The 25,720-nt window shown below is 41.1% G+C and overlaps 1 protein-coding gene across 1 annotated transcript in view; it reads left to right on the top strand.

Annotated features, from left to right (window-relative positions):
- The window catches only part of SLC25A22 (solute carrier family 25 member 22), a 166,664-nt gene that overhangs the window by 82,015 nt on the left and 58,929 nt on the right, over positions 1–25,720 (top strand). Inside the window, exons 3-5 of the mRNA XM_082269931.1 lie at positions 446–571; positions 10,480–10,535; positions 20,876–20,966. Coding sequence (XP_082126057.1) covers positions 446–571; positions 10,480–10,535; positions 20,876–20,966 — 273 coding nt within the window. The remainder of the gene's footprint in view (positions 1–445; positions 572–10,479; positions 10,536–20,875; positions 20,967–25,720) is intronic.

Below are 25,720 nucleotides of genomic sequence, written 5' to 3' on the forward strand. Positions count from 1 at the left end.
ATTATCCACTCAATTAGTCAACATCGGAGTCTGCCATAGTGCCGGGACTTACCACACAGCACATGAGACTAAATATAGTGGTGTTTTCTGGAAGTTCCTGTAGACTCCATCTCCATGTCTAAATACAGAACAGGGGATTTTGGTAAGCCAATATAAATATATATATTCAGATATACAGTAGATACTTATTGTATTTACATATACAGGTAATTATTTTTTACTTGATTTTAATTAATTGGATGAATTTATTGTCTAGAGTCGTACTTTACTTCTTAGCTCATATTTGTATTTGATGGAGTCCCTCTGTCTTACTCTATCCCAATGGCTAAAAAAATATAGGGCTCTCTCTCTGCCACTCTTCTCTTATTAACAGGACATTAGATTAAGAGACATTAGCGGTTAGATTGCATTTCACTCTGTCACTCTGTCACTATTCTATCTGCAGTTTGCCTGCCAAGCTGATAAATGGAGGAATAGCTGGACTGATTGGTGTAACTTGTGTCTTTCCCATTGACTTGGCGAAGACTCGTCTACAGAACCAACAAAATGGCCAACGAATGTACACCAGCATGTAAGTAGAAAAGTTGCTAAAGTTTTTTTGCTGTCTTGCACCATTCATTTTTTGAATATTGATATTAAAAAAAACGTGTTCTTGCTCCTAAAATTGCATTCTAAATATCAGCACCCACCAGCTTAGAGTTCCCTTTAAACAATATGTTTTGCTCATAAAAAGAGTCATAAAATGAAAGCCTAGCTTATGTTTGCAGTTGAGGTTTGTTAAAAAAAAAAAAAGGGGGGAGCTGTGTTTTTACCATCCCTCTTCCCCCAAACTGCCACTACTTCAAATGCCAGGATACAGCACAACAAAAATCATCCCCTTAATATTAAAGTGTCTGCAGTGCGATGGTGCAGGTTAAATCGCCAGGTAAAACGGGTGGCGAGGGGGAGATACTGTATTAAGTTGTAGTGAATGGTGTATGTAAGAAGAATTATTATGGAATTATTATTATGAAATAGTATGTACATGCTTTGATGCAAAATTAAACAAAAAAGAGTTTGAAAAAAAAAAAGATTAATAGGAGTGAGGTAGAAATATTTCAAATACAAAATGGAAATGAATATATGATTTTACACTTTAACCATAAAAATGCTGAGTAGCAGGATTGTAGCAGCAAAAAAAAAAAAAAAAAAAATCATCCATGTGTGTCAAATGATGTGCTTTTTCCCTTTTCTGATACCTTATATTGCAGCTGCTGATCAGGGACTTTCCATGCTGTAATTTCATAAAGGCATAAGGAGATGAATATGTTTGGCTAAAACATGACCTTTCTCTGTGACATAGAAGTCCTGAAAGTTATCTAATAAGACTTCTTTGATTTTGTTAGTTATCGTTACTGTCCTGCATATGTAGCATTATGTCACAACTTAGAAAAGGCCATCTATGTAAATGGCTTTGTTTTCAATTCTAAAATCTAGTTGATCTTGAAATGGGTGGAGAGGCTGGGAAACCTCAGTGTTTTCCTACCTCTCCCAGACTTTAACCTCCATTACGTCCTTGAGGATTGGAAGAAGTCATATGATGCTGAAACCACACAAAACATCTGATGCTGAGTTTGCATAGGAACATGATAACAAATATGGCTCTTAGGCTGGATCATTGAGCTTATTCAATTTCCTGACTTACCAGCAACAACAATTACTGTATGTCAGGAGTAAATTCAGTGGGGATATGCTGGATTTATATGTTAAAAAGAATGTATAGTCTTTACAGTGTTTTTATGAATGTGCATGTAAAAGAGGTCAGCTTAATGTAAGTAATCTAATCAGTATGTACTTACAGTATGTAGATGTAAACCCTAACTGGATGATTACTTTCATGGCAGGATCAAGTAGTAATATTTTAATAATGGCTGCAGATTTCAAAAGATTAGAACTTACTTTTGAAATTACAATACCATGCCACTACACATCTTAGCAGTGAAATGTGGAATGCCAAAGACCCTGATGGAGACTGCAGGGCTGGAATGGATCAGAGGTGGGGGCACAAGTCACCGGAGAGGTGAGTACAGTATAAGTGCTTTTCTTTGGCAGGGCCCCTTTTTTTTTATAATTTTTTGTTGCCTTAACAGGGCTGCTTTGGAGCTTATTTTTGCTTTATTCTCTTAATATACTGGCATGAAACAAGCAGAATTCATATGTTTTGCTCAATCTTTAAAGGATAAATTCACCTTTAGTAACATGTTACATGTTACACCCATATTCAGGGTGTACCATGCAACAAATTACTAATGCAGTAGCCTTGCACTTCTCAATCCCCCCTTGTGACAAGGGGATCCTCTCCCCACACACCCATAGTACAGCTGTGCGGGTCTCCACCCATACAGCCGCATCATTTATTCGCAGAGATCTGTGAATGAATAAGCTACATGTCCCATCTACCACTGTGGCAGACGTCTTGTAGTAGTTAATGAACTACCAGGGTGCTCACCCTGGTTAGTTCACTGACACTTCCTGCAGCTGAGTAAAATTTAGTACACATGTAAAGTAAAAAACTGGTACATCGCAGTACTAACACAAGCGATGTTATGGCCCATACACACTATAAGAAAATTGGGCGAACATTTTCATCCGAGGAACAATCGTATGATTTTCTGATAGTGTGTACGCAACTTTCAACGGCCGATTCTGACATTCCGAACGAAAATTTCCGAAGGGACAAATGCCAAAGTTTTTCTTGTATGGGAAGAGAACAAATGATTTTCGTTTAATATGTACCATTTTCATATGATTTTCTAACGAGAAATAGCAGATACGAAAGACTGCGCATGATCAGAAACAACAAATAACAAAATAAAAGCCTCTGTCGTACTAGAATTTTTGAAATTTTGATTTTTTTAAAAAAAATGTTTGTTAAAATGCATTTAAACTTTTCGAACACATGCAAGAGAAACATTTGAAAGTGTCTCTTTACTGAACTTTTATAAGTTTTATCTTCCCCCAAAAAATGCACTGCTCTTCACAATCACGCCTTCATCCTGTTCATTATTATTAATTTTTCGTATAGCGCCTATAGCGCCTATATTTGTAAGCAACTATTTTCAAGGATGAAGCACAGGAAGGGCAAATTTAGAACCAAACTATCTGATGAGCACCTTAAGAATTTCTACTTTTATTACTATACAGAGTTTTTATGGCGCCAACAGTTTGCACAGCGCTTTCTACGAAGGTACATCAATCGAACCAAATATTGATGCTTTTGTTTTTTTAAAACAGTGTCAAATATGACACTAGTTTTATGTTGCCCTATTTTAATATTATGTAGCACTACTCCCGTGGGAGCTGCTGGTTACGGGTTCCCCTGGGTTACCTATAGCAACAACTTGATGATTTAGCATATTCTAAGTGCTTGGCTCAGTCAGAAAACAGTCCAGGGGTTTTGGTTTTTATTGTTGTTTTATTTGAGAACTGGGATAGGAGAAGGGATGAGTGGGATACTCCAACTGAACAAACTATGCACAATTACTGGGACTTCTGATTATAGATGGATGCAGCAAGGCCGCTGCTTCACCATGCCACTAAAGTGAAGTAGAATTAAGCCAACTGCACTGTACTGTGAATCACTCTTCAGGGTCCTACTTGGCACCCCCTTTTTCCCTACTCTTCAGGGTTTTACGCAGCACCCCCTTTACTCTGACACACTGTGTGAGCTGACCCTTTATCCTCTGACTTCACTGGAGTGGCCCCTTTCCTGGGCAGACCCTTTGGCAAGTCCCCTGGTACTCACGGACACTGTTTTTCCTGGAAGACTATGCCAGCAGCTCCACTATCAGCTTTACAGGATCCTCTGCAGCTCAGCTCCACTCCTGGTTCACTAGGCCGACTGCCTATGACCACCTTCCTAATGAAACAGGAGGAGTGACAGCAATCCACCTCCTCCTGGGACTCTGCTACCCACCAAAGACGCCCTGTCACATGTCCCCTCCCACTGGGACTCCCACAAAAGCCAATGTGTCACTGGCCAGGTTTCCTCCACTGTCCAACAGGCTCCCTTATTGGATGCAGGGGGACACTCCCTCAGACCAGTGAATCACACATGGGAACATGCAACAGGCAACCTAATAGATCAGGCTCCCCTGATAAGCAGATGGAGCATAACATGCTTTTAATCTAGCACCTAACTAGGAGGATGCTACATTTATAATGAAAAAATATTACAAAAAATTAAGTTTTATTACTCAGATAGGTACATTATTTACATCAGTATTTGTTAAAGCAGTAGAAAACTGCCCCCAAAAAATAAAAAATCTGGTCCCCTACAGCGTTATGCCATAATGTGCTAGTACATTATGACAGACTTACCTGCACACGGGGCTCTCTAGTGCAGTGCTGTCACAGCTCCTTGGTGCTTCCATCTTCACCTGGTCTACTTTCCGGATTTGCAGGCTCCAGCTGCAGGAATGGTCGGGGCCGCGATGATGTCATTCCCGTGCACAGGAGCTCTGAAAGTACAGCACAGGTATGCTGTCCCTTCAGAGTGCATGCACTGGTGACATCACCGGCTGCATCCCGTATGAATATCTCCTAAACAGTGTAAGTTTAGGAGATATTCCCTGTACATACAGGTAAGCCTTATTATAGGCTTACCTGTAGGTACAAGTTAAAAAGTGGACCTTACTTCCACTTTAGCTTGTGGTCAGCCCGACTTTTTCTGCTCATCAGCTATCCCTATTGTTAGTATATTCTATGTGTGGCCCAAGACAATTCCTCTTCTTCCAATGTGGCCCAAGTAGGTCAAAAGATTGGACACCCCTGTGCTATAGTTATTAATAGCTTGTTGTTAATAGGGATGATCGAACGGTTCGGGTCGACCATCGGTTCGACCCGAACATTGGCTGTTCGAAATTCGGCCAAATTCCGAACTCTTTGCGGTAAAAGTTCGGAATTCGGCCAACAGAACCGCCCAAAATGCAATGGGAGAGGAACTGGGCTTTAAAAGCCCGTGATTGGCCCAGAAACATCAGTAAAAGCAGATTGGAGTGACTAGGGGGTCCAGAGGCCAATAGGGAGTGAATACGCCCCCATACGCCCCCCAGTATATAACATAGCACTGTAATAGAGAGGCTGTGCAATAGAGTGGAAGCATTTCTGTTACTTCTGCTGCTCCAGTGTCATTTTGCAATTATTAGTGTGAGGAAAGGAATATGCAGTGTAGTTAGGGTACTATATACCACTGAAGTTAGATTCAATAATCTAGTTTCTGTAGGGAAAGTGTTAAGTGTCAGGGTGACCGTAGTTTAGGGTGAACTGACTCTGCTATGCCAGGGTGACCGAACTCTTCCATGTCAGGGTGACCGCCAGAAAAAAAAGATAATTTTTCTTAGAATTTCAGTAGCGCAGGGATGGGGCTCCGCTCCTTTCACACCTGGGCGTTTTTGTTGCAGGCGTTTATTGGGCATTTTTTGGGCGTCTTTGGAGGCAGGCATGACATCTGAACTTCTGTATAGGGGTATATATACACACATATATATATATATATATATATATATATATGTATATATAAATATATATATATATATATATGTATATATATATATACACATACACACATATAGGTGTGAAAGGAGCGGAACCCCATCTCTGCGCTACTGAAATTATTTCAGTAGCGCAGGGATAGGGTTCCGCTCCTTTCACATCTATATGTGTGTATGTGTATATATATATATATATATATATATATATATATATATATATATATATATATATATATATATATATATACAGTATATATATGTGTGTGTGTATATATATACCCCTATACAGAAGTTCAGATGTCATGCCTGCCTCCAAAGACGCCCAAAAAATGCCCAATAAACACCTGCAACAAAAACGCCCAGGTGTGAAAGGAGCGGAACCCCATCCCTGAGCTACTAAACATTCTAAGAAAAATTATCTTTTTTTTCTGGTTCTGGACATGCTACAGAGCTGAAACTTCACAGGTACACTTTTTAGACCCCCGACACTAAATCCAAAGAAATCTCTTTTTTTTTTTCAATAATGACAATTTTTAAGAACTTTTTTTTTGTGTGAAAAATAGTCCCTGGGGCATGACCCAGAACCCTAGGCACTTTTTAGGGGCATTTATTGGGTTTTAGGGCTTCAAAATTGTGTTTTTTGATTCCAGAAGTTCGGGTCTCATTGATTTCAATGGGGTTCTGGAATCCGAACCGAACTTTTGGGAAGTTCGGGTGTTCTGGTAGAACCAAACTTTTCAAAAGTTCGATCATCCCTAGTTGTTAATAACTAAATAATACCCAAATACATTTTTGTCCTATTTATTACATTATGGGCAGATTAGTTAAAATATGGTCTTTCTAAGGATAGTGAGTATGCCAAATTATTTGTAATAATATTATAATACAGGATTAATTTAATGCCAACAGTTTGCACAGCACTTTACAATATAATGAGATGCCGTACAGTTACAACACAGTTCCATACAAAAGGATTAGGAGGGTCCTGTTTTTAGAGCTTACAGTCTAAAAGGGAGGGGTAAATAGTACAAATAGGATTGGCTGATTGAGATGGTCAAAGTAAGTTTTTTTAGGTGGAGAGAATAGATGAATTTTCAGAGATCACCTAAAGGTAGAAAAGGTAGGAGATAACCAGACAGATTGGAGTAAGGAGCTCTAGAGAATGGGAGAGATTCTGGAGAAGTCCTGGAGGTGAGTGTAGGAGGAGGTGGCAAGGGAGCTACAGAGCAGAAGGCCTTGGGAGGAGCAGAGAGGATGATTGGGTGATTTGTTGGGATGAGATTAGTGATGTAGCTCCGGGCAGTTCTGTGGATGGCTTTGTATGTTGTAATTAGTATTTTGAATATTATACATTTGGCAAGCAGACAAAATCTTTTATTGTTCATTCATTTTTATTGGGATTTATTTTACAATTCACTGCAAACACTATGTCATCCAGACTGGTAACAATAGTGAAAACAGATCACAGTTTATAAAGATAACACAATCTGACCTGCGAAAGGACGGGTCAAAGAAAACAAAAGTACAAGTCATTAATGTCAAGATGAATTAAACTGAACAAGAGGAAACAGGTTTCGTTGGCTAATCAGTTTATGTCCACTGGGGGATGGTCGTGGAGCTGCAAACAGAAAGGGAGGGGGGGTTTGAGTAATGGAGAATACGATAGGTGCTGAGGGAGAGAGTGTGAATGGGGAAAGAAGGGGCTGGTGCAAGGCCGCACTCAGACCGTACCAAAGGGTTCAACAGGCAAACGTCAGTTCCAGAAGGCAGGAAGTGTGTGAACCAAGGGTACCAAGTAGCAGAATACTTCTCCATCGTTTCCTATATCCTGTCCTCCACTTCCTCATGTAGCATGATCTATATGATTCCCAACATAAATTCAGCTACAGAAAGAGTATGAGTTTTTCTGGTTTAACCAATCACTTACACTATATCACCAAAAGTATTGGGGCGCCTGCCTTTACACGCACATGTACTTTAATGGCATCCCAGTCTTAGTCCGTAGGGTTCAATATTGAGTTGGCCCACCCTTTGCAGCTACAACAGCTTCAACTCTTCTGGGAAGGCTGTCCACAAGGTTTATAAATGTGTCTATGGGGAATGTTTGACCATTCTTCCATTAGCCCATTTGTGAGGTCAGTCACTGATGTGGAACAGAAGGCCTGGCTCGCAGTTTCCGCTCTAATTTATCCCAAGGATGTTCTATCGGGTTGGGGTCAGGATTGTGCAGGCCAGTCAAGTTCCCCCACCCCAAACTCGCTCATTCATGTCTTTATGGACCCTGTTTGTTGAAACAGAAAGGGGCGATCCCCATATTGTTCCCACAAATTTTGGAGCATGAAATTGTCCAAAATGTCTTGTTATGCTGACGCCTTAAGAGTTCCCTTCACTGGAACTAAGGGACCAAGCCCAACCCCTACAAAACAACCCCCCCCCCCCCCACCAAATGATTTGGACCAGTGCACAAAGCAAGGTCCATAAAGACGTGGATGAGCAATTTTTGGATGAAGGAACTTGACTGGCCTGCACTCAACCCAATCTAACTTCTTTGGGATGAATTAGAGTGGAGACTACGAGTCAGGTCTTTTTGTCCACATCAGTGCCTGACCTCACAAATGTGCTCCTGGAAGAATGGTCAAACATTTCCATAGACACATTCCTAAACCTTGTGGACAGCCTTCACTGAAGAGATGACGCTGTTATAGCTTCAAAGGGTGGACCAACTCAAGCATGAACCCTACAGAATAAGACTGGGATGCCATCAAAGTTAATGTGTGTGTAAAGGAAGGCATCCCAATACTTTTGGCCCTGGTAAGGTAAAGTGGTCCGACACACAGGAGGGCGAACTCTGCTCTGCAGGGAAATCATGTTGCATTAGTGTGGTTAAACAAAATCTTTTAATTCTGTAAATCTTATCTGATAAATACATGACTAGGAATGATGGGAATTGTAGTTCCTGAACAACTAGAGGGCCGTAGTTTGGGAATCCCTGGTATAAAGTGTTGTGTTCCAGTAGTGGTATGGGAACTTCCCATCAAATTCCTGGAACAAAATGGAGTCGGGCTGAGCACTGCTGAGCCATTCACATGAAGCCTTGTATTTTTATGAATGAATACAAGACCTTCTCTGATTGGCTTAATCGGAGATTACGACATTGTTCGCCCGCATCTCCACCTTAGCCATTCAAAGGAAGCATTGTATTCATTCATAAAAATAAAAGGCTTTCTGTAAATGGCTGAGCAGCACTTTACCCATACGTTTCACCATACTGCTCCCGCAACACAGCACTATATACTGCATGTAACTGATGCTACATTCATTTTACACAGTGCTGACAGCAGCCACATTTCTTTGTAATTGAAATGTTTTTTTTTTTGGCCTGCCTTGGCCCAAACAAACCATTTAAAGTAACACAAAACTTGTTTGGGCAGTGCTGGTCCGGTGGCGATCACATGCACCCTCCCAAAAAGAAAAAAAAAAAAAACTCTCCAGCAATTTAAGTTTAAATTTCAAGGTTTAAATGTGAAAGACAAAGGGAAACACTATAGGCCTATTCACACCTACACTTGTGAGTTACCATGGGTGCTGCAGTGTAAATGCAGCCTTACAAGGTATGCTGCAGTTGTAAAATGAAAGCGGAGTTCCGGCCTCGGGGGTCAATTTGAGCTAAAAATACCCCCGGGACAGTCAGGGCTAGTACATTCAAAAATGGATAGCCTCTGTACTGTCCCAGGTTGCACTTACCTTTTAGAAGAAATACTTACCTTGAAAATTTCTTCTCCAGCGCTGCCATCTCGGATGTGGGCAGCTGAAGCCAGTACGTCCTCTTCTGCATCCTCTTCCGTGTCCTCCTCTCCCAGAATGCGCCTGCACCGGCCTCGCTTGTCACTTCCGGTGCGGGCGCGTCATCCCTCCACAGCTTCTGGGCATGCCCAGAAGCTGTTTAGCAGGGAATGAGGTGCCTGTACCGGAAGTGACGAGCGGGGCCGGTGCAGGCGCATTGATTCCTGGGAGCGATAACGTTCAGCTCCCAGGAATCAATGCAAAAAGGAAGTGACGGTGCGGGCCGCGGCCGCAGAGGGAGGAAGTGGAAGAAAGGCGAGTATATTTTTCTTCAATAACAAGGTAAGTAAACAAAAAAAAAAATCGTAAATATCCATTTGTTTTTCAGGTGACCAAGAGCAAGCGGATGGCCCAAAATCGATTATGTTGATTTTGTGGCTGGAACTCCGCTTTAAGGCAGAACTCTGGTTATTTTACCCCAATGTCTTCTCTCTTCCTCATCCTGAAATCCTCTCTACTATACATTTCTAAAAATGATTGTTCTGCACCAGTCTACCCTATTCACTTTGGCTGCATTCAGGTGATCCTGGAACACTGCTGCTGTTGATGTTGGAACACACCTCTGCTGGTCCTCACACACACAAAGAATGATGTACAAAATGACAATACCAAAAGTTTCTCACAGAGACTATTTCGATTTCGTCCTACTATGGACTATTTTAATATGATTAGTGTTATTGGAAACAAAGATTTTACAGTATAGGCATGGGAAAGTTAACTCCTGCAGACCTCCTACCAACCCATTATGGCACTGTGCATGCTTATTCTGCAGGGGATTACACCAAACTCTGATTAAATAAAGTACATTACGTGAACTTTCTGATCTAAAAACTGTTATTTACTTGATAGAATTAGTAGCTATGATTAGTAGATTGGTTTCAATTATTGTTGGAATTGCTTCTTTAAACTAGAAAACAAGACACCGGCTCAGTGCACAGTTTAATGGGAATTGGTGCACTCATACCACACAAATCAGATAAAATGTTTCTTGATCAAAATGCGACATGTAGCATGCAGGAGTTCCCATTTACTTTTGCAAGTAACATATATAAAATACCATGATTTAACAATGTACAGCTAATAACAATTGGTGGTTTATTTTCAGGTCAGACTGCCTTATTAAAACAATACGCTCAGAAGGATACTTTGGCATGTACAGAGGTAAGCCAACTTTCAGATGTGTGTATTATTTGTAACACATATAATAGGAATTCATTTATCGAAAAAGGTTTAAAGAAAAGGTTTGTGTCTGATCTATGAACACTAGAAGAAAAGAAACTATATTAAAAATGGGATTGTAACCTGCAGCAATCAGCAACATTTCATGTTTAACCACTTCAGCTCTGGAAGGTTTACCCCCTTCATGACCAGGCCATTTTTTGCGATATGGCACTGTGTTACTCTCATTGACAATTGCGCGTTCGTGCGGCGCTGTGTCCTTTTTATTCCCACAATTAGAGCTTTCTTTTGGTGGTATTTGATCACCTCTGCTGTTCTTATTTTTTGTGCTATAAACAAAAAAAGACCGACAATTTTGAAAGAAAACCTGTATTTTTTACTTTCTGCTATGAAACATATCCAATAATAAAATTTAAAAAAATCAATTTTCTTCATAAATTTAGGCCAATATGTGTCCTGCTACATACTTTTGATAACCAAAATCCCAATAAGCATATATTAATTGGTTTGCGCAAAAGTTATAGTGCCTACAATCTATGGAAATTTTGTATTTAATTTTATTTTTTTACTAGTAATGGAGGCGACTTACTGCGATATTGCAGCAAACTGATACTTTTTGAGTACCAGTGACACCAATACAGTGATCAGTGCTAAAAAATAATCACTGTCGCTATACTAATGACAATGGCAAGGAAGGGTTTAACATCAGGGGCGTTCAAAAGGTTAAATGTGTGCCTGATATGTGCTTTACTACTGTGGGGAAGGGATTTGTACTAGGAGAAGGTATGGATTGGTGCCCCTGCTTAGCAGAGACACACGATCCATGTCTTCTGTAGACTGCCGTTCTGTCAGTGTATTGAAGCATCGGCGGGTGCCGACGGACTTAGAGTCTGCCGTACCCACCAATCAGCTCCCTCTGTGTCTAATCACAGCGGGAGCAGGCTGGCGAGGGGTGCGCGCCCTAAACTTGGAAGTGTCGGTTCACGCACTAGGTACATGATCCAGAGCAGGATAGCCGCCTTGCCACCGTATATTTACAGTATATGGTTGGCAAGCAGTTAATTTGCAGGACAACATTTGAAATGCTCCTCTAAAAAAATCTGTGCTGAGCAACCCTTCAAAAATTGAGGCCAGAGTGTTTCCACTTATTGTAAACTTACTTTCTTTCTGACTAAAGGTTGGAGAACAGCTATCCGATCCCCTGGACGGATGGAAAATAGGGTTTCCATCCGTCCGGATTTCACAGACAGGATCGTAATCAGATATCAGCGGGTGTCAGCGGACATGTGTCCGCTGACATCCGCTGCCCCATAGGGATGCATAGGGGATCCGATCAGATCCGCCTAAAAAACTGACAGGCGGATCTGATCGGATTGCTCGTGTGAAAGGACCCTTATTTAATGTAGGATTTTCAGTTTGGGTGGATATTACACAGATCCCTGGCTGTGTTGTCTGACAGGATACCTACTATTGCTAATGGCCTTTTGCACTATTTGGTGTTGGTATATGGCATGGATTGAAAGTAGCTTTGTTTGGCTTGCATTTTATTGATTTGACCATTGTGATGCTGGACCAAATGACCGAGTCTTTTTTTTGTACATGATTGGATGATAGAAACTAGCAGAGCTTCAAATCATTTCAGAGCCTCCCTTCAGATCTCGAGCAACTGCACTTGCAGTGCACAATATATTTGCCTTTAGTAAATGAACCTCCCCGTCTCTATTCTGTGTGCCATATGCAATCCAACTTGTGACCAATCTTGGCTGCATGATATGTCTGAGCCACCTGAGAGGAGCATACCAATATCATTGCCATAGAATAGATGAAAAAAGCACCAGACTAGCTGTGTGGAGATGCCTATTGATCTTGCCTCAGTAGGCTTTAGGAAGGATTTGGGCAGATAGTAAGTTTTACAAAAGTAAACTTCCTGTATATGATTGCTATAGAGGCCAGATTGTCAACCACAATAAAGAGAACCCATCAGAAGTAGAGCAGTAGAATGTGGAGCAGCTGTGGATAGCAACCAATCAGCTTCTATCTTCAGCTTGTTCAGTTAAGCTTTGAAAATGGAAGATAGATGCTGATTGGTTATCACGCACAGCTGCTTCAGATTCTGGCTGATTCCGTTTCGAAAATTTCCTCTCAATGTGTTTAACCATTTGAGTACAAACCTATAATATCCTTTTTATTATTAGCCAATTTTTAGTTTGCAGCTCAACACTGTACCAAAATGGATTATTTTTTTTGTTTGAGACTGATAGAAGTTTCTCTTGGTGGTATTTATTTACCACTAGATTTTTTTTAATATATAAAGGAAAAAAGAACAACAATTATGAAATGAAAATTTCCATTTCTGTTTTAAAACATATCAAATAAAATTACCAAGACAGTCGAAAACCCCCAATATTACTCACTTTTGGAAAGTAGATACCCACCTAAGTTCACACAGAGGGAGGAGGACTTGATGGGGTTAATATACAGGTCACATGCAATGGGAAGATAGAGATGAGGAGCTATTGTGCAGGATAAGTGAGGTGAAGGAGTTAATATACAGATCACTTAGAAACAGGCTGGAGATGAGATGTACAGGAGAGGGAGGGAGTAAAAAGGTTCATAAAACAATTCCACAATCAGTTCAATTTCCCTCACAATTTGTCTGTTGCCACTGACCTCTTTATTTATTTATTTTTTCATTGATAAAATATTCACTTCCTCCTTTTCCTCTGTTATGACTGAAGAGAGAGCTCTAAGATGTAACCAGTACACTTTTTACATTGGTCATGTCAGCAATCAGAAGGTACAGAGTCACTCAGATTGGCTCTGCACACTTTGCCTGTGATCCAAGCTGTCCAGTGACAGCTCAAACCATAGCCATCATTGGGCAAACTGGCTAGCTGAAGGTGAATAAACATTCACCACTTTGCAGTTTTGTAACACATGCAGTAAACAAGTGATCATAATAAATGTTCAGATGTGGCACCCACTGCTTAGAAATATTAGGGGGGGGGGAATTTGAATAAAAACATTTTTGTATGTAAGAAAGCTTCCAAAACAGACAAGAAAGATAAATGGGTAAATGGAAAATTATACAGTAGCAAAAGCTATCGGTGTACAAATTGGACCAGAATGTTATAGAGTTGGAATAAAAACTGGTGGATCCATCATCAGTGCTAATAGTATCCCTACAAAATTCAAATATGTTTCTAAAAGGTTAAACAACTGAAAGTATTGATCCGGGAGGAAATGATTAGGCCTAAATGCAAAGGTTAGCATTGCATATTTAATATATACTTTGCCCCATTACAGTTTCCATCATCTGTGGAAATTAGGGTTGCACCGATACTGTTTTTTTATCAGACAGTACAAGTGCCGATATTTTCAGTCAAGTACTTGCCATACCAAAACTTTGCGGTGCGATTTACGCCAATACCAAAAAAATGGTGCAAAGAATTGCATGCGATTTGAACAGGAAGGCGGTGCGATTCCTGTTCCAAAACACATGCTCCTGTGTGTGTGTGTTAAGGGAAAAGTGCCATCTAGTGGGCAGTTTAAAAAAAATGTTAGAACTCACGTGCTAGGATACCAGAAATGTACAGTGAATTATTTTCTAACTGCCCGCTAGACCACTAGACGGCACTTTTCCCTTTCTATAACACACTCACACATGGAGCAGTGGGGGAAATCGTGTGATTCAGACAGTTATCACACCGCTTTCCTGTTCAAACCGCATGCAATTCTTTGCACTGCAATTTGCACCCATTCATTTTGTATTGAGGCAAATCGCACCACAAAGTATTGGTTTTGGTATCTGGAACATTTGCGTGAGAACCCATATTTGTGCAAATGCTTGGTATTGGTACCGGTATTGTTATCGGTGCATCCCTAGTGGAAAGCATAAAGGATGACAGGTCGTGATCACATATTTATATTTTTTGAACAATGCAGATCTAGCGCTTACTATCACTCTGAATGTTGCTATTAGGGGCATAAAATCCTTCTGTTTCAAGGCTGTTACTGTGAATTTAGTAGCCAGTTTTATTACTTTTTCTGAAAGAAGGTAAGGTTAGATTTATGGTGCACTCTGTGATAATTACACATGTGAATGCCCCAATGCTTTGTAATATTTAAAATAAACTACATCCTTTGTTTGCAGACCAGAAATGATTCAGGGCAACGTTTTTTAAGTATGATTTATGGGTAGCTTTAATTTATCCCAATTCTCTTTATACATTTTTTTATTTGCTATATTTGCATTTGCAAGTTTGTATGTATTCACCCATTCTTTTTGTGCTGACATAATGTGGTTGGAGTTTGCTTAAAGTTTACATTTTTTTAAACACAGCTTGAATAATTACTTGGAATAGTCTGGTGCCAGTTTCCAATTGTAGAAGTTATTATTCAGTTACAACAGTTATTGTTCAGTTACAACAGCTCAGCATTACAAAATTATAAAGTGGACATTTTAGTTGATGTGGTAAATACCTTTTGAACTTTCCATATACCAAAACTAGATGAATCACTTTTGTGCGAAGAAAGAAAATACATCTGGTTAATCTCTATGGCCCAGACAAGCCTGACTGTGTCAAGGATAATGCTGAACCCACCATGTCACCAGTGGCATAGGTAGGCTTACTCTGAGGCACCAGGTACTGTATAAGTGTAGCAGGATTCCCAGCCATTTTGCTGGATGTGGGTCCTCCTGGGTTACCGCTAGTATCAACAGCCCATTAACCACTTGCCGACTGCCGCAAGTACATTTACTGCGGCAGTCAGCCGTTCCTGGGCAAAGCAAAGTAGTACTATGTCGCTCGCCCAGGAGCCTGTAGGGGGCTAGCGCGCGCCGCCGGAGGCGCTCCCACCCCCCGCTCGTCCACAGGCATCCCCCGCGCATGTGACCGGCGGCTCCGATGTCTGCCGGCCACTTGCGATCTCCCGCTGGTGAGGGAGAAAGGCAGACGGCTAATGTAAACACAGCCGTCTGTCATTCTCCCTGGTGTAAGTACAGAGACTATACGATCCTGCTATGTAGGATCGTATGTCTCTGTGGTTACATCACAAGCCACGCCCCCCCACAGTTAGAATCACGCCCCTAGGGATATATTTAACCCACTGATCACCAATAAAGTTAACCCCTTCCCTGCCAGTGTCATTTTTACAGTAACAGTGCATATTTATAGCACTGATTACTGTAGTAATGTCACTGGTATTCCCAAAAATGTCAGTCAGGGGTCCAATCTGTCCGCCACAATGTCGCAGTCCCGCAAAAAAAAAAAAATCGCAGATCACCGCCATTACTAAAAAAAAACAATAAAAATTACATAAATCTTTTCCGTAGTTAGTAAACGCAATAACTTTTGCGCAAACCAATCAAAATACGCTTATTGCGATTTTGTTTTATCAAAAATATGTAGCAGAAAACAAATTGGCCTAAAATGTTAAAAAATTTAGATTTTGACATTTTTTTTTGAGAATTTCATATAAAAAGATGTGAAAAATATTGTTATTTTTTCAGAATTGTTGCTCTTTTTTTGTTTATAGCGCAAAAAATAAAAATCGCACAGGTGATCAAATACCATCAAAAGAAAGCTCTGTTTGTTGGAAAAAAAGGACGTCAATTTCGTTTGGGTACAGTGTCGCACAACCGTGCAATTGTCCATTAAATGCATGCAATGCCGAATTGCAAAATAGGGCCTGGTCTTTGAGCAGCCAAATCCCCCGGGGCCTAAGTGGTTAAAGCATGTTCTCCAAGTGTGAGCAGTGAGACAAGGAACAGTCCAGTATCTTTGGGCTTTTTTGTATTTATTTTTGATCTTGGATGGGAGAAGAGATGAGTGGGATACTCCTCTGGCTCAACTATACACAAGTTGAGTGGGACAACTGAAAAACGCCCGTTGGCGCTGACTTGACGTTGGCTAGATCCCGGTCAACGCCGGATGACGCTGGTTAACACTGACTTGCTGTCTGTTAATGCTGAACTGACTTCTGACACTTTCATGTGACACAAAGTCCTAATTAAAGCTTCCTTTACCCCTCTTCACTGAGGTAGCTACTTGTAAGACTGCTGCATTGCTTAACACTTCAGGGTCTGCACCGACACCCTCTTTCACACACACTTATCTTCAGGGCTTAATCCCTGGCACCCCCCTTTCCAAGCCCTCTCTACTTGTTAGCTGGCTCCTGGATACCTCTGACCTTCTGGAGTGGTCCCCTATCCTAGGCAGACCCCTGGGCAGTTTACAGTACTCACGAGACTGCTTTCCTCGAAACTTCTGCCCCAGCAGCTCCACTCGGTCTCTTCTGTCCTCTAGGCCGACCGCCAAGCACACCTTCTCTAGCGCTGACAGGAGGAGAGACAGCTATCACCCTCCTCCTGGGACTCTGCTTCCCGCCAAAGACACCCTGTCATGTGCTCCCCTCAGACTTATACCCCATCCCAGGATGCATTGCAGCAGATTCTGCCCTCTGGGATAGATACAAGCCTGGGGTGCTATTGGTCAGGTTTCCTCCACTGCCCAATAAGAGCCCTCCTTGGACACAGTGGGGAGACTCCCCAAGCTCAACAGGCACACCTGGGAACACAGGCAGGGCCCCCCTTATGGGTTTTCCTAGCACCTACCTAGGAGGGTGCTACATCAGGCTTGCCCTGTCTTTATAATTGCCCACCACAGGGACAGCTCAAACTTCCAGGTTCTGTCCTTCAGGTAGGCCATACTAGTAGTTTCTGACACTTAGGAAACAGATGAGAAGAAGTAGTATCAAAATGTAGGGCAGAGCTTTAGTCAGGGACCAGACAAACCATCTTATCTTATTCACGGACCAGGAAAAAGACCAGGGCAGGTGGCAAATAAGGATATTCAAGGAATACCCAGGATAAAATCAGAATGAGTATTATGATCTTTAGAAAGATTACCATCATATACAGAAAGTGAGAAAAGAAAATGGGGAGAACCCCCACAAAAAGAATCAGATTGTATAGACTAGTAAGAAAAGCGTACACAATTTATATAATAAAAATGAACTAAATTTATTGAAACATAGAAAACAGCACAATATTTCTATATATATAATATAGCCAGATAAAAGCCCCATTAAAATGGCATGTGGGTTTACAAAAAGGTAGATAGTACTATGATAGTGGGGTCCTCCAGTTCTGGCTATATTATATATAGCAATATTGTGCTGTCTTCAATGCTTCAATACATTTTGTTAATTTTATTATATAATTGTGTCCGTTTCTCTCCATGGCCTATACAATCCGATTCTTTTTGTGGGGGTTCTCCCCATTTTCTTTTCTCATTATACATTATGGAAGTTGGCCATTATGTTATAGTGTTTGTTTAATTATTTACAGAACGTGTCATAACTCTTTGCTTTGCAGAGGCACTTTTACAGTAGACTGAATAGCTTTTAAGGCTCAAGTATGATGTCTTCAAAGGCTTTTAAAGCAGTTGTATACCCTGAAGAAAAAAAAAAAAACTGCAAGACAATGGCATAATGTGTTAGTATGCATCACATACTAGCACATTATGAAATACCTACCTTAGAACAAAGTCACCGCTGAGGGGGCTGACATGTTCCCCCAGCGTTTCTTCTGGGTTCGCAGGCTCCGACTCTGTGAGTGGCCAGAGCTGTGATGACGAGCCCTCGATTCCGGCAAGAAGCTCTGAAGTTCCGGCACGATATGCCGGACCTTCAGAACGCATGCGCCGATGACGTCAGCGGCTGCATGCAGAGTGAATATCTCCTAAACGGTGCACATTTAGGAGATATTCATTTTACCTACAGGTCGTAAGCCTTATTATAGGCTTACCTGTACGTAAAAATGACCAAGCGGAGTATACAACCACTATAAGTGGCTGCAGTAATAAATTACAGGCACTTACTTAAACTTATTTTTGTAGTGTAGTTACAGCTATCAGCTCAACAGGGGGGCCCAGGCAACTGACAAGCAGAAGGATCTGGCACAGGAGAGTGTGATCAGTGCAGCGGTGGCAGTAACATACACAAACCTGGAATATTGCTGCACTCCTTGGTATCTTTATTGAAGCATTAAAATGACATCACAGGTATGACAGGAACATTAAAAGGTGATGCATCTTGCGCTAAGTTCAGCGCTTACTCAAACCTCATATACCTTTGTGGTTTAAGTAAGCGCTTTTAAGTGGCTGCAGTAATACATTACGGGCACTTAGTATTTTTGTAGTGTAGTTCTTATACTCCCTATACTGTATGTTTGAGCAGGGCCGCCGATTAGGGGGCATCACAAGTTCTCCTGTATGGGGATGAGCTCCATCAGTTCAACAGGGTGGCCCAGGCAACTGACAAGCAGATAGATCTGGCACAGGAGAGTGTGATCGGTGCAGTGATGGCAGTAACATGCACAGGTCCGGGATATTACTGCACTCCTTGGTATCTTTATTGAAGCATTAAAATGACACCACAGGTATGACAGGAACATTAAAAGGTAACGCGTGATGCGTTTCGTATATAAATTCAGTGCTCAAAACTCGTATAACTATGTGGTTTGAGTAAGCGCTAAATTTTGCATGAAACGCGTCAACTTTTATTGTTCCTGTCATACATGTGTTGTCCTTTTAAGGCTTCAATAAAGCTACCAAGGAGTGCAGCAATATTCTAGAATTGTGCATGTTACTGAATCTCACAGACAAACTGTGCAACACCCTGGGTTCCAATTCACAACATGTGATAATTGGTCACTCACCTAGAACGGCATTACTTTGACTTTACTGCAGTGGTGGCAGCTAATAATAACCTATCCCCTGCAGAAAGTCAGCTCCCCCTTCTCTCCTTGCCTTCAGCTGCTACAGGGGGGAACTACAGGGGATAGGTTCCAGTAAATTCTGCCCCCACTGTACTGATCACACCCTGCTCTCCAAGTTCCCTTCTTTCTGCCCCCGTGGTCCATCCTTTTACCCCTCAGCACTTATTGGTTCCTGTCCTATTCCTCCTGCTGGCTTTTGCTGATCACAGGGGATCGGTGTCAGGATGGAGAGTGGGTTGGGGCTGGTAAATACATTGTATGTCATATTTACCGGCCCTTCCTTTTCTGACTGAACACAGTGAGTGATCAGTACCATAGAAGTTTCATGAATAAAAAGACACACACTGACCTAAGTCAGTGAATCAGCACTCACTGGACCACTCTGGAGGGGACTACATGACCAGTGGTGCCACAGATGAAATCACAAATAGATGTAAATAACATTAAATGGATAAATGAATAAATTAAATAAATAAATAAATAAAAATATATATATATATATAAATTGAATTAAGTGACAATGGAAATATTACAGGGCAAACAAGATACAAGAACCTCAAATGTATAGAAGTCCTATTCAATCATGCGATGATCCCGAGTGGATGGATCGTTGCTGATGAAAGAGTACAAAAAGTCCAAATCAGAGTACTGGGGTGAAGATTAGACAGGCAGCTTCTCAAGAGGTAGGGATACCCTCCAAATATGTAACAAAGAAAAAGAACAAGGGCGCCAAGTCATAAAGGTAGATGAACAGCTTTATAATTTAATGTAGTGATGCCTGATGAAGGAGGAGGTCCTCCGAAACGACGTTGCAGCCCGCCCTCCACTCTTGGTTCAGTGTTCGTTCCTGTCGGCTTCCGTGGAGGAACCAACAGACTTGTCCTTTCTACTTCCGGTTTCCGGGTCATTACCTCCCTGCTGCACGGCGGATTCCGGTGAGGCTGCCCAGCCAGGGAGCCCACACCATTTGCGGCATCACCGGTATTGCCGGTATCCAGGACTGCCTTCACAATTATACAGGACCCAGATGCGATTATCCTTCATCTTGCATCTTCCATCGGATTCACTGTGGGGACTGTCCTTTTGCACCATGCATGCTGTCTTATTGGAATACCTGTTTTTAACATGTAAGTTACTACATTAAATTATACAGCTGTTCATCTACCTTTATGACTTGGCGCCCTTGTTCTTTTTCTTTGTACCATAGAAGTTTCACTTTAAGGTACACTGCCAACTCATTCAAAATTAAAGTTCTGCATTACCAAAGGGTGCATTGAGGCTCGGTAAAGGGTGCCAGTTGAAAAGGTTCTTTTCATTTCAATTTGACACACCAGGAAGTGACCTCCGGATTACAGGCAGCAATAAAAATCAGAATAAAACAGTACTTACCCTTCACAATTGGGAGGTAGATAAAACCTCTCACAAGTATGTATCTAATCTGATGTTGCTATTTTCTTGAATTTTTCAGTTTTGCGCAGCCTTGCAGTGTTGCAATATTTGCAGCTTCTCCAAGTTTAGAATTCTTCTTTTCTCTCTGCAGGTGCTGCTGTAAATTTAACCCTTGTTACCCCAGAGAAGGCAATCAAATTGGCAGCAAATGACTTCTTTAGACATGCACTATCCAAAGATGGGTGAGTAAAGCTTGAAATTGTAACAATTATATATACATGTTTGTGCATTTAGATAGATATAGACTGAATATAACAAATAAAAATGGAAAGAAAAATAATGTAAAAATGAACTGTAATGAAATAGATCCTGGGATAATCTGGAAATAGGAACATGGGACAGATGGAGAAGAGGTGGAAGCACAAAAATGTGTGTGTGTGTGTGTGTGGGGGGGGGGGGGGGTTAACACACAGACGGGACACTTCGCATAACACGCAGAGAAGAGAGAGAGAAGAAGGGGGAAGGGTAGAGTAGGGAAGAGGACATTTAATTAATGGAGGACGCTGGGTGTATGATCAGTGGAATGTGAAAAAAAGATAGATGACTCTTCAGGTGAGATGGAATAATTATGTTTGAAGGGAAATTGTCTGAATTGCCCATAGCAAGAGGTTCAAGTTTGCGTTTCTACTAATAGTAAAGCCCCGTACACACGCGTGGAAAATTGGAAGGAAATTTTCGGCCAACGTCCGATCTGCCGATTTTCGGCTTGTTAGTATGATGCTTCCGACAAACGACTCCGACTTTTCGGCTGAAAAAAATCTGGTGTGCAGACTATAAAAATTTTTTTGGCCGTCAAAACACGGCCGATTTTCGTGCAGTCAGTACAGATTTCGACAGGGAAAAATCTGATGAGCAAGTCTGGGCATGCTCAGTGAAGAAAGAACACAAAGGAAACAAACCAACACATGACATCACTTCTGAAGTAGAATTTTCTTGGGCGAGAAAATTTGTGTGCAGTCTAGGCACATTCCAACAAAAAACAACTCTGGACAAATGTCGGACCATCGGTCCGCCGATAATCGTTGCGTGTGTACGGGGCTTAAGGCTAATAGTAGGACAATAAAAAATGGGTTCTGATTGGTAGGTTTGAATATCATTAGCAGCTGTTTATGCATTCTTATGCCTGCTATGGATTGGACCTGAAGGGCCTGCTATGGACTTCGGGGGGCCCACGCTGTTTTTGTTCTGAATTTTTTATTGCAAGCATTCTTTTGTTTACATTTCAGCTCTCGGTGGGGAAGCCCGCTGACGGCTGATTAATCATTGGTTGTTAAGGACATGGCGGCGGACTTCCTGTCTCGCTCCTTAACAACTGGTTATTCTTCACACAAAGTTCTAATCGGTTGATAATTTATAGAATGATCCGAATTCGAATCTTTCCAAAAATGTGGAATTCGTTAGAAAATGAATAAACAAAACTAAATTAAACAAAAACGAAACAAAACTAAACTAATTTCAAAACGAAATTAGTAACATATCGAATATATCAGAAATGAAACAAAACAAATGTTTCCGTTCTGCACATGTCTAGTATACAAGGTCTGTATTCATTGACTAACCTGTCAGATTGCCTGTCCATAGACATGCATAAGTACAGTGCTAAAACTCCGTTTGGCTTGTTAGCCTTCCTTTTTCAGGCTTTTTTCCTGTATCCTCACCTGATAATCCTGTGATTAGCACACTTTCTGTCCCTGGATGGATACACTCACTCCTCCACTGTGTCAATGGAGGGGGCCATAGTTGTCTCCCAGCTGGACTTCAGAATTGAGGGATGGGGTAATTAGTTGTTAACAGATGAAAATAATTGTTTTGTGCCTCCAGTACAACGCAAAGAAAGTGAAAAGGATGCTGAATTTGTGGCAAGATCAACAGGTATTTTCTGTACCTGTGTAAATTGTTGTGTAACAGGATGGATAATTGACCGAATGATCAGAGAGAGTAACTGTAACAAGCAGTATACTAAACAGGTGCAAAGTAGAATTAATAATGCAAAACAGGGTCAGAATGTCAAAGAGCATGTATACACTGCAGAATAATACAAAGCAAACTTATGAAAGCTGCACGACCTGCACAAGACCATAACATCCAGCCCATCTGCACTGGCAATGAATGGTGCAGGTATGATGCCTCAGGGTTGACATGCAATATTTAAATAAGGCTTTAGAAGACTTGTAGATGGTGTAAATGTGGAGTTTTAAAAGACATGACTGTTGAAGCATTTCTATCTATTTATTATTACAATGTGTATTTTGACAATAATACTCCAGCGGCAGACAGATCTACCTGTTTGTTACCTGTTTATTATCTGTAAAACTGAATAAACTAAGATTGCAATTGAAAGCTGCATAAACATGGTCTCTTTACAGCAATGTCTCTGTGGCTCAGTGAGGGTAACATGTACAGTAGTTGTATAGCATAGCCTCAATAAGATTATGTAGCAACAGACTTGCTGATAATCAATTAAAGTGAAACTTTACCCATAACAACTTGATTAGAAAATAACGCTCTTTAGCAAGGAACATACATTTCATATGAATAATTACGTATGCTACCAAAACGAGCGTGTGCTGTAACTTGCCTCCTGTTTCTTCTTGCTGGAGGCTGCCATTTTGCTGAAGCCCAGAGCCCCTGAACAGCAGTAAATCATAAAGCAGAACTAAACTCATCAATTTAACGGTTTCAAAATAATTACATTCCTGGGATGCCGGGAATGCTAACTGTCAAAATTGTCTGTTTCCTCAGCCAAACTGTCAAACCATCAAATGGCTGGTGTCATAACTGATAACATGTGCAGCATCATGGCAGTTGCAGATCAAACAGAAGCAGCTTCCTTGGCTGTGAAGGATAGGAGGGTTTAATTTTGCTTTAAGGCTGTCAGCAGATCGGCCTCTACAAATTCATCAGTACCTAAAAGTGCCTAAAAATGGAGAGCATGTGCAGAGCAGGGTGGAACAGTGTATTGTTGGATTTTAAACAGCATAGACATTTATGTTTAATGTTTACATAGCTATACCTTCAAAAGGGGCCAGCCTGAAGTGATCTAGCAAGAATACATTTTCTGACTAAAGTTCAACTTTAAGTAAACCAGCACAGAACACAGCTACTAGTGATTATCCGCATTAACGGCACTGCTCTCCGTGAAGTCCATAGAAAGGTATTGGTAAAACAGGTAAACAGCTGCAGGGATCCAAGCTCCAGGGATGAAGTTCCAACCAACTGGAACTTCAGTACTCTGGTAGCAATTGGGAAAGGGCTCCACATAGTAGCTGGGTCTTCCAGAGAAGTTGTGTGCTATTAGGCTCTGGTCCAGCTGCTTGCACACCAGTTCTGATAGCGGAGGACCTCTCATCTGGCTGCACATCAGGTATTCAGCTACCTCTTCCTTATCAGCTGTGGCCTCTCTGGGCAGCTAAGGCAGGGAAGCTGAGAAACATATCTACCCTGGTCATGCCCAGGATCCCAGAGCCAAGGAGCCTGCACATTCATCTGAGCATGTTGAATAACAGGGGACTGCTACAGTTCTTGCTCTGAAAAATAAAAGCTAATGCAGCCACCACAGCTAAGAAGTGGTAAACCGCAATCATTTTTATTTCTGTTCTTGAGTTTAGCTATCCTTTATTTGTGAGAGATGAATACAGAGAAAGAGAGAGAGCAAGCACCCTTTCAGCGCTACATCTGTTCTGTGTAACACATCACACAAAGTGACACATTCATTGTCCAGCTTTCTATACAGATGAAATATGCTTTTCTGTGAATTGAATGGTGGACGTTTCACAGTGGAAAGCCCTTTGCTAAGTGTAAGATGGTTATTAATATGAGCAGAAAGAAGCTTCAGGATCCATTGGTGGCACCGGATGGAGGAGAATAGGCACATCATTAGTATGGAATGAGAGAAGACTCTTCTTCATTACATGAATGTGTTTGTGCAAGCAGTGAGTTTTTTTATTGTTCCGCTACCAGTTAAAAATAACACATACCGTTGGCTACGTTCTGCTAAAAAGCATTCATATAATCTGTATGGCAGCAGACAGACGCATGGGGGAACTGGAGATGAATTTACCCAAGGCAAGAAAAAAAATGTGTACTTGAAAATAATAGCAGGAGTGATCTTCCTATTGTAGCATTCCGTCTGGTAGACGTGGCTCTACTTCCATGCTCCAATGTAAGCTTGCCACCTGATGCCTGTTTGCAGTATTGCAGTGCACAAAGTACTATACAGTCGTTTTTAAAATAGTAATTTAAAAGGATTCATTACCATCCTTCCTCAGAAATGCATAAGCGTTAATTTCACATTGTTCTGTAATCAGTGTTTTTTTATGTTTCTAAAGCAGGAGTTCCTTAACATTTTTTTTAATCCAAGGGCCCGAATAAGCAAATCTATACTGTGCTGAGACCTGAAAAGAGATTATTATTATTATTTTTATTATGTTACCATAATGTCATTAAAGACAAATAACAATGGCCATATACCACACTTCAGGCATTCTTCACTATTTCTGTAAGGTTTAGTAAGGGCCATTTCAAACCACAGTGTGGGTGCGGGTGCAGTTCCATGCGGGTTACCAGTAGTTTCTAATTGACAATGCTACGGTGGCCGCCCCCATGTGTTAGCATTTATCTGGCTACAGTAACTACGATAGGATATTACGGATCTAAATTTCCTTCTTGAATGGTCCAATATTTCTGCCCCTTGTATCCTTGTATGTCGTGGCAGTTCTGTCCTTCTATCTGTCTATATTTGAGCTGCAGCAACTGAATAATCCATATGTAAACTTACAATCGAACGAGATCAAAAGTCCCCCGAGGAAGCAGAGTTAATCTGCGAAACGTGTTAAAACTGATTACCAGTAATTCCCATCAATAAATCTCCAATACTTATTGATAACTATGCTATGTCCCACATGCTTGACGGGTAATTGTAAAGCTTATATTGTCA

The sequence above is a fragment of the Pelophylax lessonae genome, assembly GCF_965119305.1.
Source record: "Pelophylax lessonae genome assembly, chromosome: 10".
NCBI classification, from domain to species: domain Eukaryota; kingdom Metazoa; phylum Chordata; class Amphibia; order Anura; family Ranidae; genus Pelophylax; species Pelophylax lessonae.